Source organism: Panulirus ornatus, chromosome 15, assembly GCF_036320965.1.
Source record: "Panulirus ornatus isolate Po-2019 chromosome 15, ASM3632096v1, whole genome shotgun sequence".
NCBI classification, from domain to species: Eukaryota; Metazoa; Arthropoda; class Malacostraca; order Decapoda; family Palinuridae; genus Panulirus; species Panulirus ornatus.
The window spans coordinates 46,374,586-46,392,577 of NC_092238.1; the positions used below are offsets into that span (position 1 = coordinate 46,374,586).

General features: G+C 41.2%; 1 protein-coding gene across 3 annotated transcripts in view; it reads left to right on the forward strand.

Annotated features, from left to right (window-relative positions):
* LOC139753870 (opioid-binding protein/cell adhesion molecule homolog) overlaps window positions 1–17,992 on the forward strand; it is an 842,066-nt gene that overhangs the window by 645,429 nt on the left and 178,645 nt on the right. For all 3 annotated transcript variants that reach the window (XM_071670824.1, XM_071670826.1, XM_071670827.1), the window contains exon 3: window positions 11,456–11,733. In XM_071670824.1, coding sequence (XP_071526925.1) covers window positions 11,456–11,733 — 278 coding nt within the window. The remainder of the gene's footprint in view (window positions 1–11,455; window positions 11,734–17,992) is intronic.

The following is a 17,992-nucleotide window of genomic DNA, read 5'->3' on the forward strand; positions in this document are numbered from 1 at the left end:
GGCATTACTCTAGTCAATACAATGACATGATTATACAAAGCATTTGATTTTTGTTCTGTTCTTATACTATATTTATGTATTTACTATGATAATCCTTTCTTGTGTCTCCCCTGATGATGTGATTATTATACGAAAGTGCACTTGGGAACTTACCGTGTTTCATTTTCCCTATAGACTCATAGGAATATTCTTGATCACGAGCTCAATTATGATCCTTTCCAATATATGATGTATATATAGTATGATATATATATATGCTTTATGCTTCCGTGTTTGTCCACACACACACATACACACACGCACACATATCTATATCTATCTGCCTATCTATCTATTTATCTATCTATCTATCTATCTACCTTTTTCTTTCTTTCAAACTATTCGCCATTTCCCGCGTTAGCAAGATAGCGTTAAGAACAGAGGACTGGGCCTCTGAGGGAATATCCTCACCTGGCTTCCTTCTCTGTTCCTTCTTTTGGAAAATTAAAAAAAAAAAGGAGAGGGGAGGATTTCCAGCTCCCCCGCTCCCTCCTCTTTTAGTCACCTTCTACGACACGCAGGTAATACGTGGGAAGTATTCTTTCTCCCCTATCCCTAGGGATATATATATATATATATATATATATATATATATATATATATATATATATATATATATATATATATATATATATATATATATATATATATATATATATATATATATATATATATTTATATATATATATATGGGAACTTCAGTGAAGGGCGCAAATGGGGAGGTGATAACAAGTAGTGGTGATGTGAGAAGGAGAAGGTCTGTTGAATGTGTTTGATGATAGAGTGGCAGATATAGGGTGTTTTGGTCGAGGTGGTGTGCAAAGTGGGAGGATTAGGGAAAATGATTTGGTAAACAGAGAAGAGGTAGTAAAAGCTTTGCGGAAGATGAAAGCCGGCAAGGCAGCAGGTTTGGATGGTATTGCAGTGGAATTTATTAAAAAAGGGGGTGACTGTATTGTTGACTGGTTGGTAAGGTTATTTAATGTATGTATGACTCATGGTGAGGTGCCTGAGGATTGGCGGAATGCGTGCATAGTGCCATTGTACAAAGGCAAAGGGGATAAGAGTGAGTGCTCAAATTACAGAGGTATAAGTTTGTTGAGTATTCCTGGTATATTATATGGGAGGGTATTGATTGAGAGGGTGAAGGCATGTACAGAGCATCAGATTGGGGAAGAGCAGTGTAGTTTCAGAAGTGGTAGAGGATATGTGGATCAGGTGTTTGCTTTGAAGAATGTATGTGAGAAATACTTGGAAAAGCAAATGGATTTGTATGTAGCATTCATGGATCTGGAGAAGGCATATGATAGAGTTGATAGAGATGCTCTGTGCAAGGTATTAAGAATATATGGCGTGGGAGGCAAGTTGTTAGAAGCAGTGAAAAGTTTTTATCGAGGATGTAAGGCATCTGTACGTGTAGGAAGAGAGGAAAGTGATTGGTTCTCAGCGAATGTAGGTTTGCGGCAGGGGTGTGTGATGTCTCCATGGTTGTTTAATTTGTTTATGGACGGGGTTGTTAGGGAGGCGAATGCAAGAGTTTTGGAAAGAGGGGCAAGTATGAAGTCTGTTGGGGAGGAGAGAGCTTGGGAAGTGAGTCAGTTGTTGTTCGCTGATGATACAGCGGTAGTAGCTGATTCATGTGAGAAACTGCAGAAGCTGGTGACTGAGTTTGGTAAAGTGTGTGAAAGATGAAAGTTAAGAGTAAATATAAATATATATATATATTTATATATATATGAATATATATATATATATATATATATATATATATATAAATATATATATATAAATATATATATATATATATATATATATATATATATATATAAATATATATATATATATATAAATATATATATATATATATATATATATATATATATATATTTTTTTTTTTTTTTTTTTTTTTTTTTTTTTGCTTTGTCGCTGTCTCCCGCGTTTGCAAGGTAGCGCAAGGAAACAGACGAAAGAAATGGCCCAACCCACCCCCATACACATGTATATACATACGTCCACACACGCAAATATACATACCTACACATCTTTCCATGGTTTACCCCAGACGCTTCACATGCCTTGATTCAATCCACTGACAGCACGTCAACCCCGGTATACCACATCGCTCCAATTCACTCTATTCCTTGCCCTCCTTTCACCCTCCTGCATGTTCAGGCCCCGATAACACAAAATCATTTTCACTCCATCTTTCCACCTCCAATTTGGTCTCCCTCTTCTCCTCGTTCCCTCCACCTCCGACACATATATCCTTTTGGTCAATCTTTCCTCACTCATTCTCTCCATGTGACCAAACCATTTCAAAACACCCTCTTCTGCTCTCTCAAAAACGCTCTTTTTATTTCCACACATCTCTCTTACCCTTAAGTTACTTACTCGATCAAACCACCTCACACCACACATTGTCCTCAAACATCTCATTTCCAGCACATCCATCCTCCTGAGCACAACTCTATCCATAGTCCACGCCTCACAACCATACAACATTGTTGGAACCACTATTCCTTCAAACATACCCATTTTTGCTTTCCGAGATAATGTTCTCGACTTCCACACATTCTTCAAGGCTCCCAGAATTTTCGCCCCCTCCCCCACCCTATGATCCACTTCCGCTTCCATGTTTCCATATATATATATATATATATATATATATATATATATATATATATATATATATATATATATATATATATATATATATGGTGAAGATTTGTATAGGTTTTCAGAAATGAAGAGTGAATGTTGGGGTGAAGAGGGTGGTGAGAGTAAGTGAGCTTGGGAAGGAGACTTGTGTGAGGAAGTACCAGGAGAGACTGAGTACAGAATGGAAAAAAGTGAGAACAATGGAAGTAAGGGGAGTGGGGGAGGAATGGGATGTATTTAGGGAATCAGTGATGGATTGCGCAAATGATGCTTGTGGCATGAGAAGAGTGGGAGGTGGGTTGATTAGAAAGGGTAGTGAGTGGTGGGATGAAGAAGTAAGATTATCAGTGAAAGAGAAGAGAGAGGCATTTGGACGATTTTTGCAGAGAAAAAATGCAATTTAGTGGGAGATGTATAAAAGAAAGAGACAGGAGGTCAAGAGAAAGGTGTAAGAGGTGTAAGGTGTGAGAGAGTATCATTAAATTTTAGGGAGAATAAAAAGATGTTCTGGAAGGAGGTAAATAAAGTGCGTAAGACAAGGGGGCAAATGGGAACTTCAGTGAAGGGCGCAAATGGGGAGGTGATAACAAGTAGTGGTGATGTGAGAAGCAGATGGAGTGAGTATTTTGAAGGTTTGTTGAATGTGTTTGATGATAGAGTGGCAGATATGGGGGGTTTTGGTCGAGGTGGTGCAGGAGGGTGAAAGTAGGGCAAGGAATAGAGTGAATTGGATCGATGTGGTATACCGGGGTTGACGTGCTGTCAGTGGATTGAATCAGGGCATGTGAAGCGTCTGGGTAAACCATGGAAATTTGTGTGGGGCCTGGATGTGGAAAGGGAGCTCTGGTTTCGGGCATTATTGCGTGGCAGCTAGAGAATGAGTGTGAACGAATGGGGCCTTTGTTGTCTTTTGCTAGTGCTACCTCGCACACATGAGGGGGAGGGGGAAGGTATTCCATGTGTGGCGAGGTGGCGATGGGAGTGAATTGGGGCAGACAGTGTGAATTGTGTGCATGGGTATATATGCATGTGTCGGTGTATGTATATATATGTGTACATTGAGATGTATAGGTATGTATGTTTGCGTGTGTGGACGTGTGTGTGTATACATTGTGTATGGGGTGGGTTGGGCCATTTCTTTCGTCTGTTTCCTTGCGCTACCTCGCAAACGCGGGAGACAGCGACAAAGCAAAATAAAAAAAAATAATAATATATATATATATGTATATATATATATATATATATATATATATATATATATATATATATATATATATATATATATATATATATATAAGGGATAAGGGAGAAAGAATACTTCCCACGTGTTCCCTGCGTGTCGTAGAAGGCGACTAAAAGGGGAGGGAGCGGGAGGCTGGAAATCCTCCCCTCTCATCATTTTTTTTTAATTTTCCAAATGAAGGAACAGAGAAGGGGGCCAGGTGAGGATATTCCCTCAAAGGCCCAGTCCTCTGTTCTTAACGCTACCTCGCTAATGCGGGAAATGGTGAATAGCTTGAAAGAAATGATTTTTTTTTTTTTTTTATACTTTGTCGCTGTCTCCCGCGTTTGCGAGGTAGCGCAAGGAAACAGACGAAAGAAATGGCCCAACCCCCCCCCCCCCCCCATACACATGTACATACGTCCACACACGCAAATATACATACCTACACAGCTTTCCATGGTTTACCCCAGACGCTTCACATGCCTTGATTCAATCCACTGACAGCACGTCAACCCCTGTATACCACATCGCTCCAATTCACTCTATTCCTTGCCCTCCTTTCACCCTCCTGCATGTTCAGGCCCCGATCACACAAAATCTTTTTCACTCCATCTTTCCACCTCCAATTTGGTCTCCCTCTTCTCCTCGTTCCCTCCACCTCCGACACATATATCCTCTTGGTCAATCTTTCCTCACTCATTCTCTCCATGTGCCCAAACCATTTCAAAACACCCTCTTCTGCTCTCTCAACCACGCTCTTTTTATTTCCACACATCTCTCTTACCCTTACGTTACTTACTCGATCAAACCACCTCACACCACACATTGTCCTCAAACATCTCATTTCCAGCACATCCATCCTCCTGCGCACATCTCTATCCATAGCCCACGCCTCGCAACCATACAACATTGTTGGAACCACTATTCCTTCAAACATACCCATTTTTGCTTTCCGAGATAATGTTCTCGACTTCCACACATTTTTCAAGGCTCCCAAAATTTTCGCCCCCTCCCCCACCCTATGATCCACTTCCGCTTCCATGGTTCCATCCGCTGACAGATCCACTCCCAGATATCTAAAACACTTCACTTCCTCCAGTTTTTCTCCATTCAAACTCACCTCCCAATTGACTTGACCCTCACCCCTACTGTACCTAATAACCTTGCTCTTATTCACATTTACTCTTAACTTTCTTCTTCCACACACTTTACCAAACTCAGTCACCAGCTTCTGCAGTTTCTCACATGAATCAGCCACCAGCGCTGTATCATCAGCGAACAACAACTGACTCACTTCCCAAGCTCTCTCATCCCCAACAGACTTCATACTTGCCCCTCTTTCCAGGACTCTTGCATTTACCTCCCTACCAACCCCATCCATAAACAAATTAAACAACCGTGGAGACATCACACACCCCTGCCGCAAACCTACATTCACTGAGAACCAATCACTTTCCTCTCTTCCTACACGTACACATGCCTTACATCCTCGATAAAAACTTTTCACTGCTTCTAACAACTTGCCTCCCACACCATATATTCTTAATACCTTCCACAGAGCATCTCTATCAACTCTATCATATGCCTTCTCCAGATCCATAAATGCTACATACAAATCCATTTGCTTTTCTAAGTATTTCTCACATACATTCTTCAAAGCAAACACCTGATCCACACATCCTCTACCACTTCTGAAACCACACTGCTCTTCCCCAATCTGATGCTCTGTACATGCCTTCACCCTCTCAATCAATACCCTCCCATATAATTTACCAGGAATACTCAACAAACTTATACCTCTGTAATTTGAGCACTCACTCTTATCCCCTTTGCCTTTGTACAATGGCACTATGCACGCATTCCGCCAATCCTCAGGCACCTCACCATGAGTCATACATACATTAAATAACCTTACCAACCAGTCAACAATACAGTCACCCCCTTTTTTAATAAATTCCACTGCAATACCATCCAAACCTGCTGCCTTGCCGGCTTTCATCTTCCGCAAAGCTTTTACTACCTCTTCTCTGTTTACCAAATCATTTTCCCTAACCCTCTCACTTTGCACACCACCTCGACCAAAACACCCTATATCTGCCACTCTGTCATCAGACACATTCAACAAACCTTCAAATACTCATTCCATCTCCTTCTCACATCACCGCTACTTGTTATCACCTCCCCATTTACGCCCTTCACTGAAGTTCCCATTTGCTCCCTTGTCTTACGCACCCTATTTACCTCCTTCCAGAACATCTTTTTATTCTCCCTAAAATTTACTGATAGTCTCTCACCCCAACTCTCATTTGCCCTTTTTTTCACCTCTTGCACCTTTCTCTTGACCTCCTGTCTCTTTCTTTTATACTTCTCCCACTCAATTGCATTTTTTCCCTGCAAAAATCGTCCAAATGCCTCTCTCTTCTCTTTCACTAATACTCTTACTTCTTCATCCCACCACTCACTACCCTTTCTAAACAGCCCACCTCCCACTCTTCTCATGCCACAAGCATCTTTTGCGCAATCCATCACTGATTCCCTAAATACATCCCATTCCTCCCCCACTCCCCTTACTTCCATTGTTCTCACCTTTTTCCATTCTGTACACAGTCTCTCCTGGTACTTCCCCACACAGGTCTCCTTCCCAAGCTCACTCACTCTCACCACCTTCTTCACCCCAACATTCACTCCTCTTTTATGAAAACCCATACTAATCTTCACCTTAGCCTCCACAAGATAATGATCAGACATCCCTCCAGTTGCACCTCTCAGCACATTAACATCCAAAAGTCTCTCTTTCGCACGCCTGTCAATTAACACGTAATCCAATAACGCTCTCTGGCCATCTCTCCTACTTACATAAGTATACTTATGTATATCTCGCTTTTTAAACCAGGTATTCCCAATCATCAGTCCTTTTTCAGCACATAAATCTACAAGCTCTTCACCATTTCCATTTACAACACTGAACACCCCATGCATACCAATTATTCCCTCAACTGCCACATTACTCACCTTTGCATTCAAATCACCCATCACTATAACCCGGTCTCGTGCATCAAAACCGCTAACACACTCATTCAGCTGCTCCCAAAACACTTGCCTCTCATGATCTTTCTTCTCATGCCCAGGTGCATATGCACCAATAATCACCCACCTCTCTCCATCAACTTTCAATTTTACCCATATTAATCGAGAATTTACTTTCTTACATTCTATCACATACTCCCACAACTCCTGTTTCAGGAGTATTGCTATTATATATCATTTATATATATTTATTATATATCATTCTTTGTCACTGTCTCCGCATTAGCGAGGTATATATATATATATATATATATATATATATATATATATATATATATATATATATATATATATATATAAATATATATATATATATATATATATATATATATATATATATATATATATATATATATATATATATATATATATATATATATATATATATATATATATATATATATATATATATATATATATATATATGGAAGGTTTTAAGAATATATGGCGTGGGAGGCAAGTTGTTAGAAGCAGTGAAAAGTTTTTCGATGATGTAAGGCATGTATACGTGTAAGAAGAGAGGAAAGTGATTGGTTCTCAGTGAATGTAGGTTTGCGGCAGGGGTGTGTGATGTCTCCATGGTTGTTTAATTTGTTTATGGATGGGGTTGTTAGGGAGGTGAATGCAAGAGTTTTGGAAAGAGGGGCAAGTATGCAGTTTGTTGTGGATGAGAGAGCTTGGGAAGTGAGTCAGTTGTTGTTTCCTGATGATACATCGCTGGTGGCTGATTCATGTAAGAAACTGCAGAAGCTGGTGACTGAGTTTGGTAAAGTGTGTGAAAGAAGAAAGTTAAGAGTAAATGTGAATAAGAGCAAGGTTATTAGGTACAGTAGGGTTGAGGGTCAAGTCAATTGGGAGGTAAGTTTGAATGGAGAAAAACTGGAGGAAGTAAAGTGTTTGAGATATCTGGGAGTGGATCTGGCAGCTGATAGATCCATGGAAGCGGAAGTGAAATATTGGGTGGGGGAGGGGGCGAAAATTCTGGGAGCGTTGAAGAATGTTTGGAAGTTTAGAACATTATCTCGGAAAGCAAAAATGGGTATGTTTGAAGTAATAGTGGTTCCAACAATGCTGTATGGTTGCGAAGGGTGGGCTATGGATAGAGTTGTGCGCAGGAGGGTGGATGTGCTGGAAATAAGATGTTTGAGGACAATATGTGGTGTGAGGTGGTGTGATCGAGTAAGTAATGTAAGGGTAAGAGAGATGTGTGGAAATAAAAAGAGTGTGGTTGAGAAAGCAGAAGAGGGTGTTTTGAAATGGTTTGGGCACATGGAGAGAATGAGTGAGGAAAGATTGACAAAGAGGATATATGTATCAGAGGTGGAGGGAACGAGGAGAAGTGGGAGACCAAATTTTAGGTGGAAAGATGGAGTGAAGAAGATTTTGAGTGATCGGGGCCTGAACATGCAGGAGGGTGAAAGGCGTGCAAGGAATAGAATGAATTGGAACGATATGGTATACCGGGGTCGACGTGCTGTCAATGGATTGAACCAGGACATGTGAAGCGTCTGTGGTAAACCATGGAATGTTGTGTGGGGCCTGGATGTGGAAAGGGAGGTGTCGTTTCGGTGCATTATTACATGACAGCTAGAGACTGAGTGTGAACGAATGGGGCCTTTGGTGTCTTTTCCTAGCGCTACCTCGCACACATGAGGGGGGGAGGGGGTTGTTATTCCATTTGTGGCGGGGTGGCGATGGGAACAAATAAAGGCAGACAGTATGAATTATATACATGTGTATATATGTATGTCTGTGTTTGTATATATATATATGTGTACATTGAGATGTATAGGTATGTATATTTGCGTGTGTGGACGTGTATGTATATACATGTGTATGTTGGCGGTTTGGTCCATTCTTTCGTCTGTTTCCGTGCGCCACCTCGCTAACGGGAGAGACAGTGACAAAGCAAAATAATAATGATAAAATAAATATATATATATATATATATATATATATATATATATATATATATATATATATATATATATATATATATATATATATATATATTTATATATATATATATATATATATATATGTATATATATATATATACATATATATATATATATTATATATATGTTGTATGGTTGCGAGGCGTGGGCTATGGATAGAGTTGTGCGCAGGAGGGCGGATATGCTGGAAATGAGATGTTTGAGGACAATATGTGGTGTGAGGTGGTTTGATCGAGTAAGTAATGTAAGGGTGAGAGAGATGTGTGGAAATAAAAAGAGTGTGGTTGAGAGAGCAGAAGAAGGTGTTTTGAAATGGTTTGGTCACATGGAGCGAATGAGTGAGGAAAGATTGACCAAGAGGATATATGTGTCAGAGGTGGAGGGAACGAGAAGGAGTGGGAGACCAAACTGGAGGTGGAAAGATGGATTGAAAAAGATATTGAGTGATCGGGGCCTGAACATGCAGGAGGGTGAAAGGCGTGCAAGGAATAGAGTGAATTGGAACGACGTGGTATACCGGGGTCGACGTGCTGTCAATGCATTGAACCAGGGCATGTGAAGCGTCTGGGGTAAACCATGCAAAGTGTGTGGGGCCTGGATGTGGAAAGGGAGCTGTGGTTTCGGTGCATTATTACATGACAGCTAGAGACTGAGTGTGAACGAATGGGGCCTTTGGTGTTTTTCCTAGCGCTACTTCGCACACATGAGGGGGGAGGGGGTTGTTATTCCATGAGTGGCGAGGTGGCGATGGGAACAAATAAAGGCAGACAGTATGAATTATGTACATGTGTATATATGTATATGTCTGTGTGTGTAATATATATGTGTACATTGAGATGTATAGGTATGTATATTGTGCGTGTGTGGACATGTATGTATATACATGTGTATGTCGGCGTTTTGGGCCATTCTTTCGTCTGTTTCCTTGCGCTACCTCGCTAACGCGGGAGACAGCGATAAAGCAAAATAAATAAATAAATAAATATATATATATATATATATATATATATATATATATATATATATATATATATATATATATATATATATATATATATATATATATATATATATATATATATACCTGTTTGTGTTTGGCCGTCGATGTGCGTACCATATGGCTTCTAGGAAGGCTAACGTAATATAAATGATTAATGACTCCTTTTCCGCTGTATGTTTTTCAAAGAATATTGTTGCACCGGTGCGGGATGTTCGATAGCTCTAGGCTCGGGGTTTCGGTGTTGGGTACTGAGGTTGTAGTGGAATGAATGGGGTAAGCAAAATGGACTGAAACTATGGTATTTGTGGCTCAGGAAAGAGTACTGAGACCAATGATATAGATGAAGAGGAGGCTGTCGCAATAGTGACTTGCCTAAGGTAAGTGGAAGAGGGACTGAGAACATTGATAGAGCTGAGGTAAGTGGAGGAATGGTTGAAGTTATAGTTACATGGCTGTGGTGAGTCGAGGGAGGACTGAAGTTATAGTGGAAATGGGTTAGCATATCCAAGTCTTATGGCGTTTTCGCCCATATGCAGGGAAAGAGGACTCTTTAAGGGCAGACACAAAGAAAACCTTTTACATGTAATACAAGAATGTGTAAGGAGAATCCTTAATATAGATTGTATCATTGACATCAAACCTTCCATTTGATGTCATTAAGATCACAGTCATAACTGCGTACATGTTGGTGGTTCATGTTACTGGTGTGCATGTATTGAGGGGCTATATTGTGATCCTGCATATTGATGTATGTTGTTCGTTGTTTCTGTTGGTTGATAGATGTTAACGAGCTGATGTATGGTTGTCGTTGTATACAGTGATATATTAGTATTTTGTAGTTTAAGATAGATATGTTGATATAGTAGCTGGCGTCTGTTAGCCTTGCTAATGCACTGTAGTGGTGTTTGTTGACGTTAGATATGTTTGGTGCAGTTGAGGGTGTGTATGGTAAATATTTATAAGTATTGGTAACGTGTGATATATTGCAGTGGTACAGGTTTAGGGGTGGGCTATTTGGTAGTATCGTTAGGTAGTAATGATAATGATGGAAGTGTGTTCTAGTGGCGTAGATGTACGGTTGATGTGTATGGTAGGGGTCACGATGTGAGGTTGAAAGGTTGACAATGGTAGCCATGCTGCGGTGACAACAGTGTATGGTGTTAGTGGTGCTGCTGCATGTCAACGGAGTGAGACAAACAGGTGGCAATGGCAGTGTTTGGCAGGTATGTGAGTGTATAGTTTAGAGCGGTGTTGTTGGTGTATTGCCGATACTATAAAAGCTGATTTCAATTGATGCATTACAGCAACGACCCATGAAAGCTAATCCCCTTTCAGTATTTGATAGGCAATGGCGAACATTATTAGTTCCGACGCACAGCGTGTATATTGCAGTGGAGTATTGTAGTCAACCAAATGACCGCATACGGGTAATGACTGATGCCCTTTAATGACAACCATATGAATCATGACACTTGACCTCTCCCACAGGATCTGGCGATGGAAGCCGCGAGCCACGCTGGGCCACCGCCTCACCTTCTCGGCCTTCGGGAGAGGAACTCCCCGGGCAACAGTTCTCCTTGGTCACCTCCTCCGTCTCGGCCGCTGCTGCTGCTGCGGCCGCGACCGATGACGATAACGGCGAGGACGTGGACGTGATCGCCACAGCCAGCGCCACAGCGAAGAACAACAGCGTGACCAACATCACGGCACAGCTGGGTGCATCCGTCTTCCTGCCCTGCAAGACACATCACTCTATGGAAAGACAGGTGAGACGTCCCATCATCACCCGGCTCTTGTACCAACCATCCATACAGACAAGTGGGGATATGACTCGCAGGTGGGAGGGGATAGTAAGATTGTACTATGACCCAAGGCTGCATAAACTCTGTAGAGAAGATGAAAGTAAAAAGACTAGATATGCTTACCACCAAGTTGTGATACAGACAGGTTGCTGAGCCCATTGGACACTACGGTGCAGTCCCTGAGCACGACAATGGGTATGGTAAATTGGCCCTCCTGACCTGAACCATAAGGGCAAGGCCATCATACTTATGGATCACATCGTTATGCGCATGGGTCGTCGCACTCACGAAGTCAGAATTCATCCCGTCATACCCATAAATACTCCAGTGGAATCTAAACCCTGTTTTGAATTGTGATTGAGCTCCTTACTTGATGGCAGTCAACTTCAGGAACATGAAGGCTGCAAATAGTAATAGACTTTTCAACTAATTCATTATCGACTTAGACTAGTTTAGGATTTGAATTTCAACTCGATCATCACAACCTCAAAATTTTTGAATCACTCGAAGAAATATACCCTCCGTTCCTTGTTAATCACAAATGTCATGGAACACCCTGAGACTCCCATCCTCGTACATAGTGTATATATATATATATATATATATATATATATATATATATATATATATATATATATATATATATATATATATATATATATATATATATATATATATATATATATTTATATATATATATATATATATATATATTTTTTTTCTTTTTTTTTTTTTTTTTGCTTTGTCGCTGTCTCTCGCGTTTGCGAGGTAGCGCAAGGAAACAGACGAAAGAAATGGCCCAACCCACCCCCATACACATGCCTTGATTCAATCCACTGACAGCACGTCAACCCCGGTATACCACATCGCTCCAATTCACTCTATTCTTTGCCCTCCTTTCACCCTCCTGCATGTTCAGGCCCCGATCACACAAAATCTTTTTCACTCCATCTTTCCACCTCCAATTTGGTCTCCCTCTTCTCCTCGTTCCCTCCACCTCCGACACATATATCCTCTTGGTCAATCTTTCCTCACTCATTCTCTCCATGTGACCAAACCATTTCAAAACACCCTCTTCTGCTCTCTCAACCACGCTCTTTTTATTTCCACACATCTCTCTTACCCTTACGTTACTTACTCGATCAAACCACCTCACACCACACATTGTCCTCAAACATCTCATTTCCAGCACATCCATCCTCCTGCGCACAACTCTATCCATAGTCCACGCTTCGCAACCATACAACATTGTTGGAACTACTATTCCTTCAAACATACCCATTTTTGCTTTCCGAGATAATGTTCTCGACTTCCACACATTCTTCAAGGCTCCCAGAATTTTCGCCCCCTCCCCCACCCTATGATCCACTTCCGCTTCCATGGTTCCATCCGCTGCCAGATCCACTCCCAGATATCTAAAACACTTCACTTCCTCCAGTTTTTCTCCATTCAAACTCACCTCCCAATTGAATTGACCCTCAACCCTACTGTACCTAATAACCTTGCTCTTATTCACATTCACTCTTAACTTTCTTCTTTCACACACTTTACCAAACTCAGTCACCAGCTTCTGCAGTTTCTCACATGAATCAGCCACCAGCGCTGTATCATCAGCGAACAACAACTGACTCACTTCCCAAGCTCTCTCATCCCCAACAGACTTCATACTTGCCCCTCTTTCCAAAACTCTTGCATTCACCTCCCTAACAACCCCATCCATAAACAAATTAAACAACCATGGAGACATCACACACCCCTGCCGCAAACCTACTTTCACTGAGAACCAATCACTTTCCTCTCTTCCTACACGTACACATGCCTTACATCCTCGATAAAAACTTTTCACTGCCTCTAACAACTTGCCTCCCACACCATATATTCTTAATACCTTCCACAGAGCATCTCTATCAACTCTATCATATGCGTTCTCCAGATCCATAAATGCTACATACAAATCCATTTGCTTTTCTAAGTATTTCTCACATACATTCTTCAAAGCAAACACCTGATCCACACATCCTCTACCACTTCTGAAACCACACTGCTCTTCCCCAATCTGATGCTCTGTACATGCCTTCACCCTCTCAATCAATACCCTCCCATATAATTTGCCAGGAATACTCAACAGACTTATACCTCTGTAATTTGAGCACTCACTCTTATCCCCTTATATATATATATATATATATATATATATATATATATATATATATATATATATATATATATATATATATATATATATATATATATATATATATATATATATATATATATATATTAATCTTTATATTTCTATTATGCTTTGTCGCTGTCTTCCGCGTCAGCGAGGAAGGGCAAGGAAACAGACGAAAGAATGGCCTAACCCACCCAAATGCACATGTATATACATACACGTCCACACATGCACATATACATACCTATACATTTCAACGTATACATATATATATATATACACACACAGACATATACATATATACACATGTACATAATTCATACTTGCTGCCTTTATCAATTCCTGTCGCCACCCCGCCACACATGAAATGACAACCCCCTCCCCCTTCATGTCCGCGAGGTAGCGCTAGGAAAGGCAACAAAGGCCACATTCGTTTACACTCAGTCTCTAGATGTCATGTATAATGCACCGAAACCAAAGCTCCCTTTCCACATCCAGGCCCCACAGAACTTTCCATGGTTTACCCCAGACGCTTTACATGCCCTGGTTCAATCAATTGACAGCATGTCGACCCCGGTATACCACATCGTTCCAACTCACTCCATTCCTTGTACGCCTTTCACCCTCCTGCATGTTCAAGCCCCGATCGCTCAAACTTTTTTTCGCTCCATCCTTTCACGTCCAATTTGGTCTCCCACTTCTCCTCGTTCCCTCCACCTCTGACACATATATCCTCTTTGTCAATCTTTCCTCACTCATTCTCTTCATGTGACGAAACCATTTCAAAACACCCTCCTCTGCTCTCTCAACCACACTCTTTTTATTACCAAACATCTCTCTTATCATTTCATTACTTACTCGACCAAACCACCTCACACCACTCATTTCCAAAACATCCACCCTCCTCCGCACAACTCTATCTATAGCCCACGCCTCGCAACCATATAACATTGTTGGAATCACGTATTCCTTCAAACATACCCATTTCTGCTTTCCGAGATAAAGTTCTCGCCTTCCACACATTTTTCAACGCTCCCAGAACTTTCGCCCCCTCCCCCACCGTGTGACTCACCTCCGCTTCCACGGTTCCATCAGCTGCCAAATCCACTCCCAGATATCTAAAGCACTTCACTTCCTCCATTTTTTTCCCATTCAAACTTACCTCCCAGTTGAATTGTCCCTTAACCCTACTGTACCTAATAACCTTGCTCTCATTCACACTTACTCTCAGCTTTCTTCTTTCACACACTTTACCAAACTCAGTCACCAGCTTCAGCAGTTTCTCACCCGAATCAGCCAACAGCGTTGTGTCATTAGGAAACAACAACTGACTCACTTCCCAAGCTCTTTCATCCACAACAGACTGCATACTAGCCCCTCTCTCCAAAACTCTTGCATTCACCTCCCTAACAACCCCATTCATAAACAAATTAAACAACCATGGAGACATCACGCACCCCTGCCGCAAACGGAGGTTGAGTGAGAATCAATCACTTTTCTCTCTTCCCACTCGCACACATGCCTTACATACCCTATAAAAACTTTTCACTCCTTCTAACAACATGCATCCCACACCATATATTCTTAATACCTTCCACAAAGCATCTCTATCAACTCTATCAGATGCCTTCTCCAGATCCATAAATGCTAGATACAAATCCATTTGCTTTTCTAAGTATTTCTCACATACATTCTTCAAAGGAAAAAACCTGATCAACACATCCTCTACAACCTCTGAAACCACCCTACTCTTCCCCAATCTAATGCTCTGTACATGCCTTCACCCTCTCAAGCAATACCCTCCCATATAATTTCCCGGGAATGCTCAACAAACTCATACCTCTGTAATTTGAGCAACGCATGAAATAGAAAAAACCGCTCCCTCTTTCTTTGCGCGAGGTAGCGCTAATTAAAGACAACAAAGGCCTCGTTCGTTCACACTCAGTCTCTAGCTGTCATGTAATAATGCACCGAAACCACAGTTCTCTTTCCACATCCAGACCCAACAGAACTTTCCATGGTTTACCCCAGACGCTACACATGCCCTGGTTCAATCCATTGACAGCACGTCGACCCCGGTATACCACATCGTTCCAATTCACTCTATTCCTTGCACGCCTTTCACCCTCCTGAATGTTTAGGCCCCGATCACTCTAAATCTTTTTCACTCCATCCATCCACCTCCAATTTGGTCTCCCATTTCTCCTCGTTCCCTCCACCTCTGACACATATATCCTTTTGGCCAGTCTTTCCTCACTCATTCTCTCCATATGACCAGACCATTTCAAAACACCCTCTTCTTCTCTCTCAGCACTCTTTTTATCACCACACATCTCTCTTACCTTATTTTACTTACTCGATCAAACCACCTCACACCACATATTGTCCTAAAACATCTCATTTCCAACACATCCACCCTCCTGCGCACAACTCTATCCATAGCCTACGCTTCGCAACCATATAACATTGTTGGAGCCACTATTCCTTTCAACATACCCATATTTGCTTTCCGAGATAATTTTCTCGACTTCCACACATTCTTCAACGCCTCCAGAACTTTCGCCCCCTCCCCCTACCCTATGATTACTTCCGCTTCCATGGTTCCATCCGCTGCCAAATCCACTCCCAGATATGTAAAACACTTTACTTCCTCCAGTTTTTCTCCATTCAAACTTACCTCCGAATTTACTTGTTCCTCAACCCTTGCTATTATTCACACTTACTCTCAGCTTTCTTCTTTCACACACTTTACCAAACTCAGTCACCAACTTCTGCAGTTTCTCACACGAATCAGCCACCAATGCTGTATCATCAGCCAGCAACAACTGACTCACTTCCCAAGGTCTCTCATCCACAACAGACTGCATACTGGCCCCTCTTTCCAAAACCCTTGCATTCACCTCCCTAACAACCCCATCCATAAACAAATTAAACAACCATGGAGACATCATACACTGCTGCCGCAAACCTACATTCACTGAGAACCAATCGAACCAATCACTTTCCTCTCTTCATACACGTACATCCTCGATAAAATCTTTTCACAGCTTCTAACAACTTGCCTCCCACACCACATATTATTAATACCTTCCACAAAGTATCTCTATGAACTCTATCATATGCCTTCTCAAGATCCATAAATGCTACATACAAATCCATTTCCTTTTCTAAGTATTTCTCACATACATTCTTCAGACCAAACACCTGATCCACACATCCTCTACCACTTCTGAAACCACACTGCTCCTCCCCTATCTGATGCTCCGTACATGCCTTCACCCTCTCAGTCCATACCCCCCCCCATATAATTTCCAAGGAATACTCAACAAACTCTGTGATTTAAGCACTCACTTTTATTTCCTATATATATATATATATATATATATATATATATATATATATATATATAAATTATATATTTATTAGTGAAAGAGAAGAGAGAGGCATTTGGACGATTTTTGCAGGGAAAAAATGCATTTGAGTGGGAGATGTATAAAAGAAAGAGACAGGAGGTCTGTTGTGGATGAGAGAGCTTGGGAAGTGACTCAGTTGTTGTTCGCTGATGATACAGCGCTGGTGGCTGATTCATGTGAGAAACTGCAGAAGCTGGTGACTGAGTTGGTAAAGTGTGTGAAAGAAAAAAGTTAAGAGTAAATGTGAATAAGAGCAAGGTTATTAGGTACAGTAGGGTTGAGGGTCAAGTCAATTGGGAGGAAAGTTTGAATGGAGAAAAACTGGAGGAAGTAAAGTGTTTTAGATATCAGGGAGTGGATCTGGCAGCGGATGGAACCATGGAAGCGGAAGTGGATCATAGGGTGGGGGAGGGGGCGAAAATCCTGGGAGGATTGAAGAATGTGTGGAAGTCGAGAACATTATCTCGGAAAGCAAAAATGGGTATGTTTGAAGGAATAGTGGTGCCAACAATGTTGTATGGTTGCGAGGCGTGGGCTATGGATAGAGTTGTGCGCAGGAGGATGGATGTGCTGGAAATGAGATATTTGAGGACAATGTGTGGTGTGAGGTGGTTTGATCGAGTAAGTAACATAA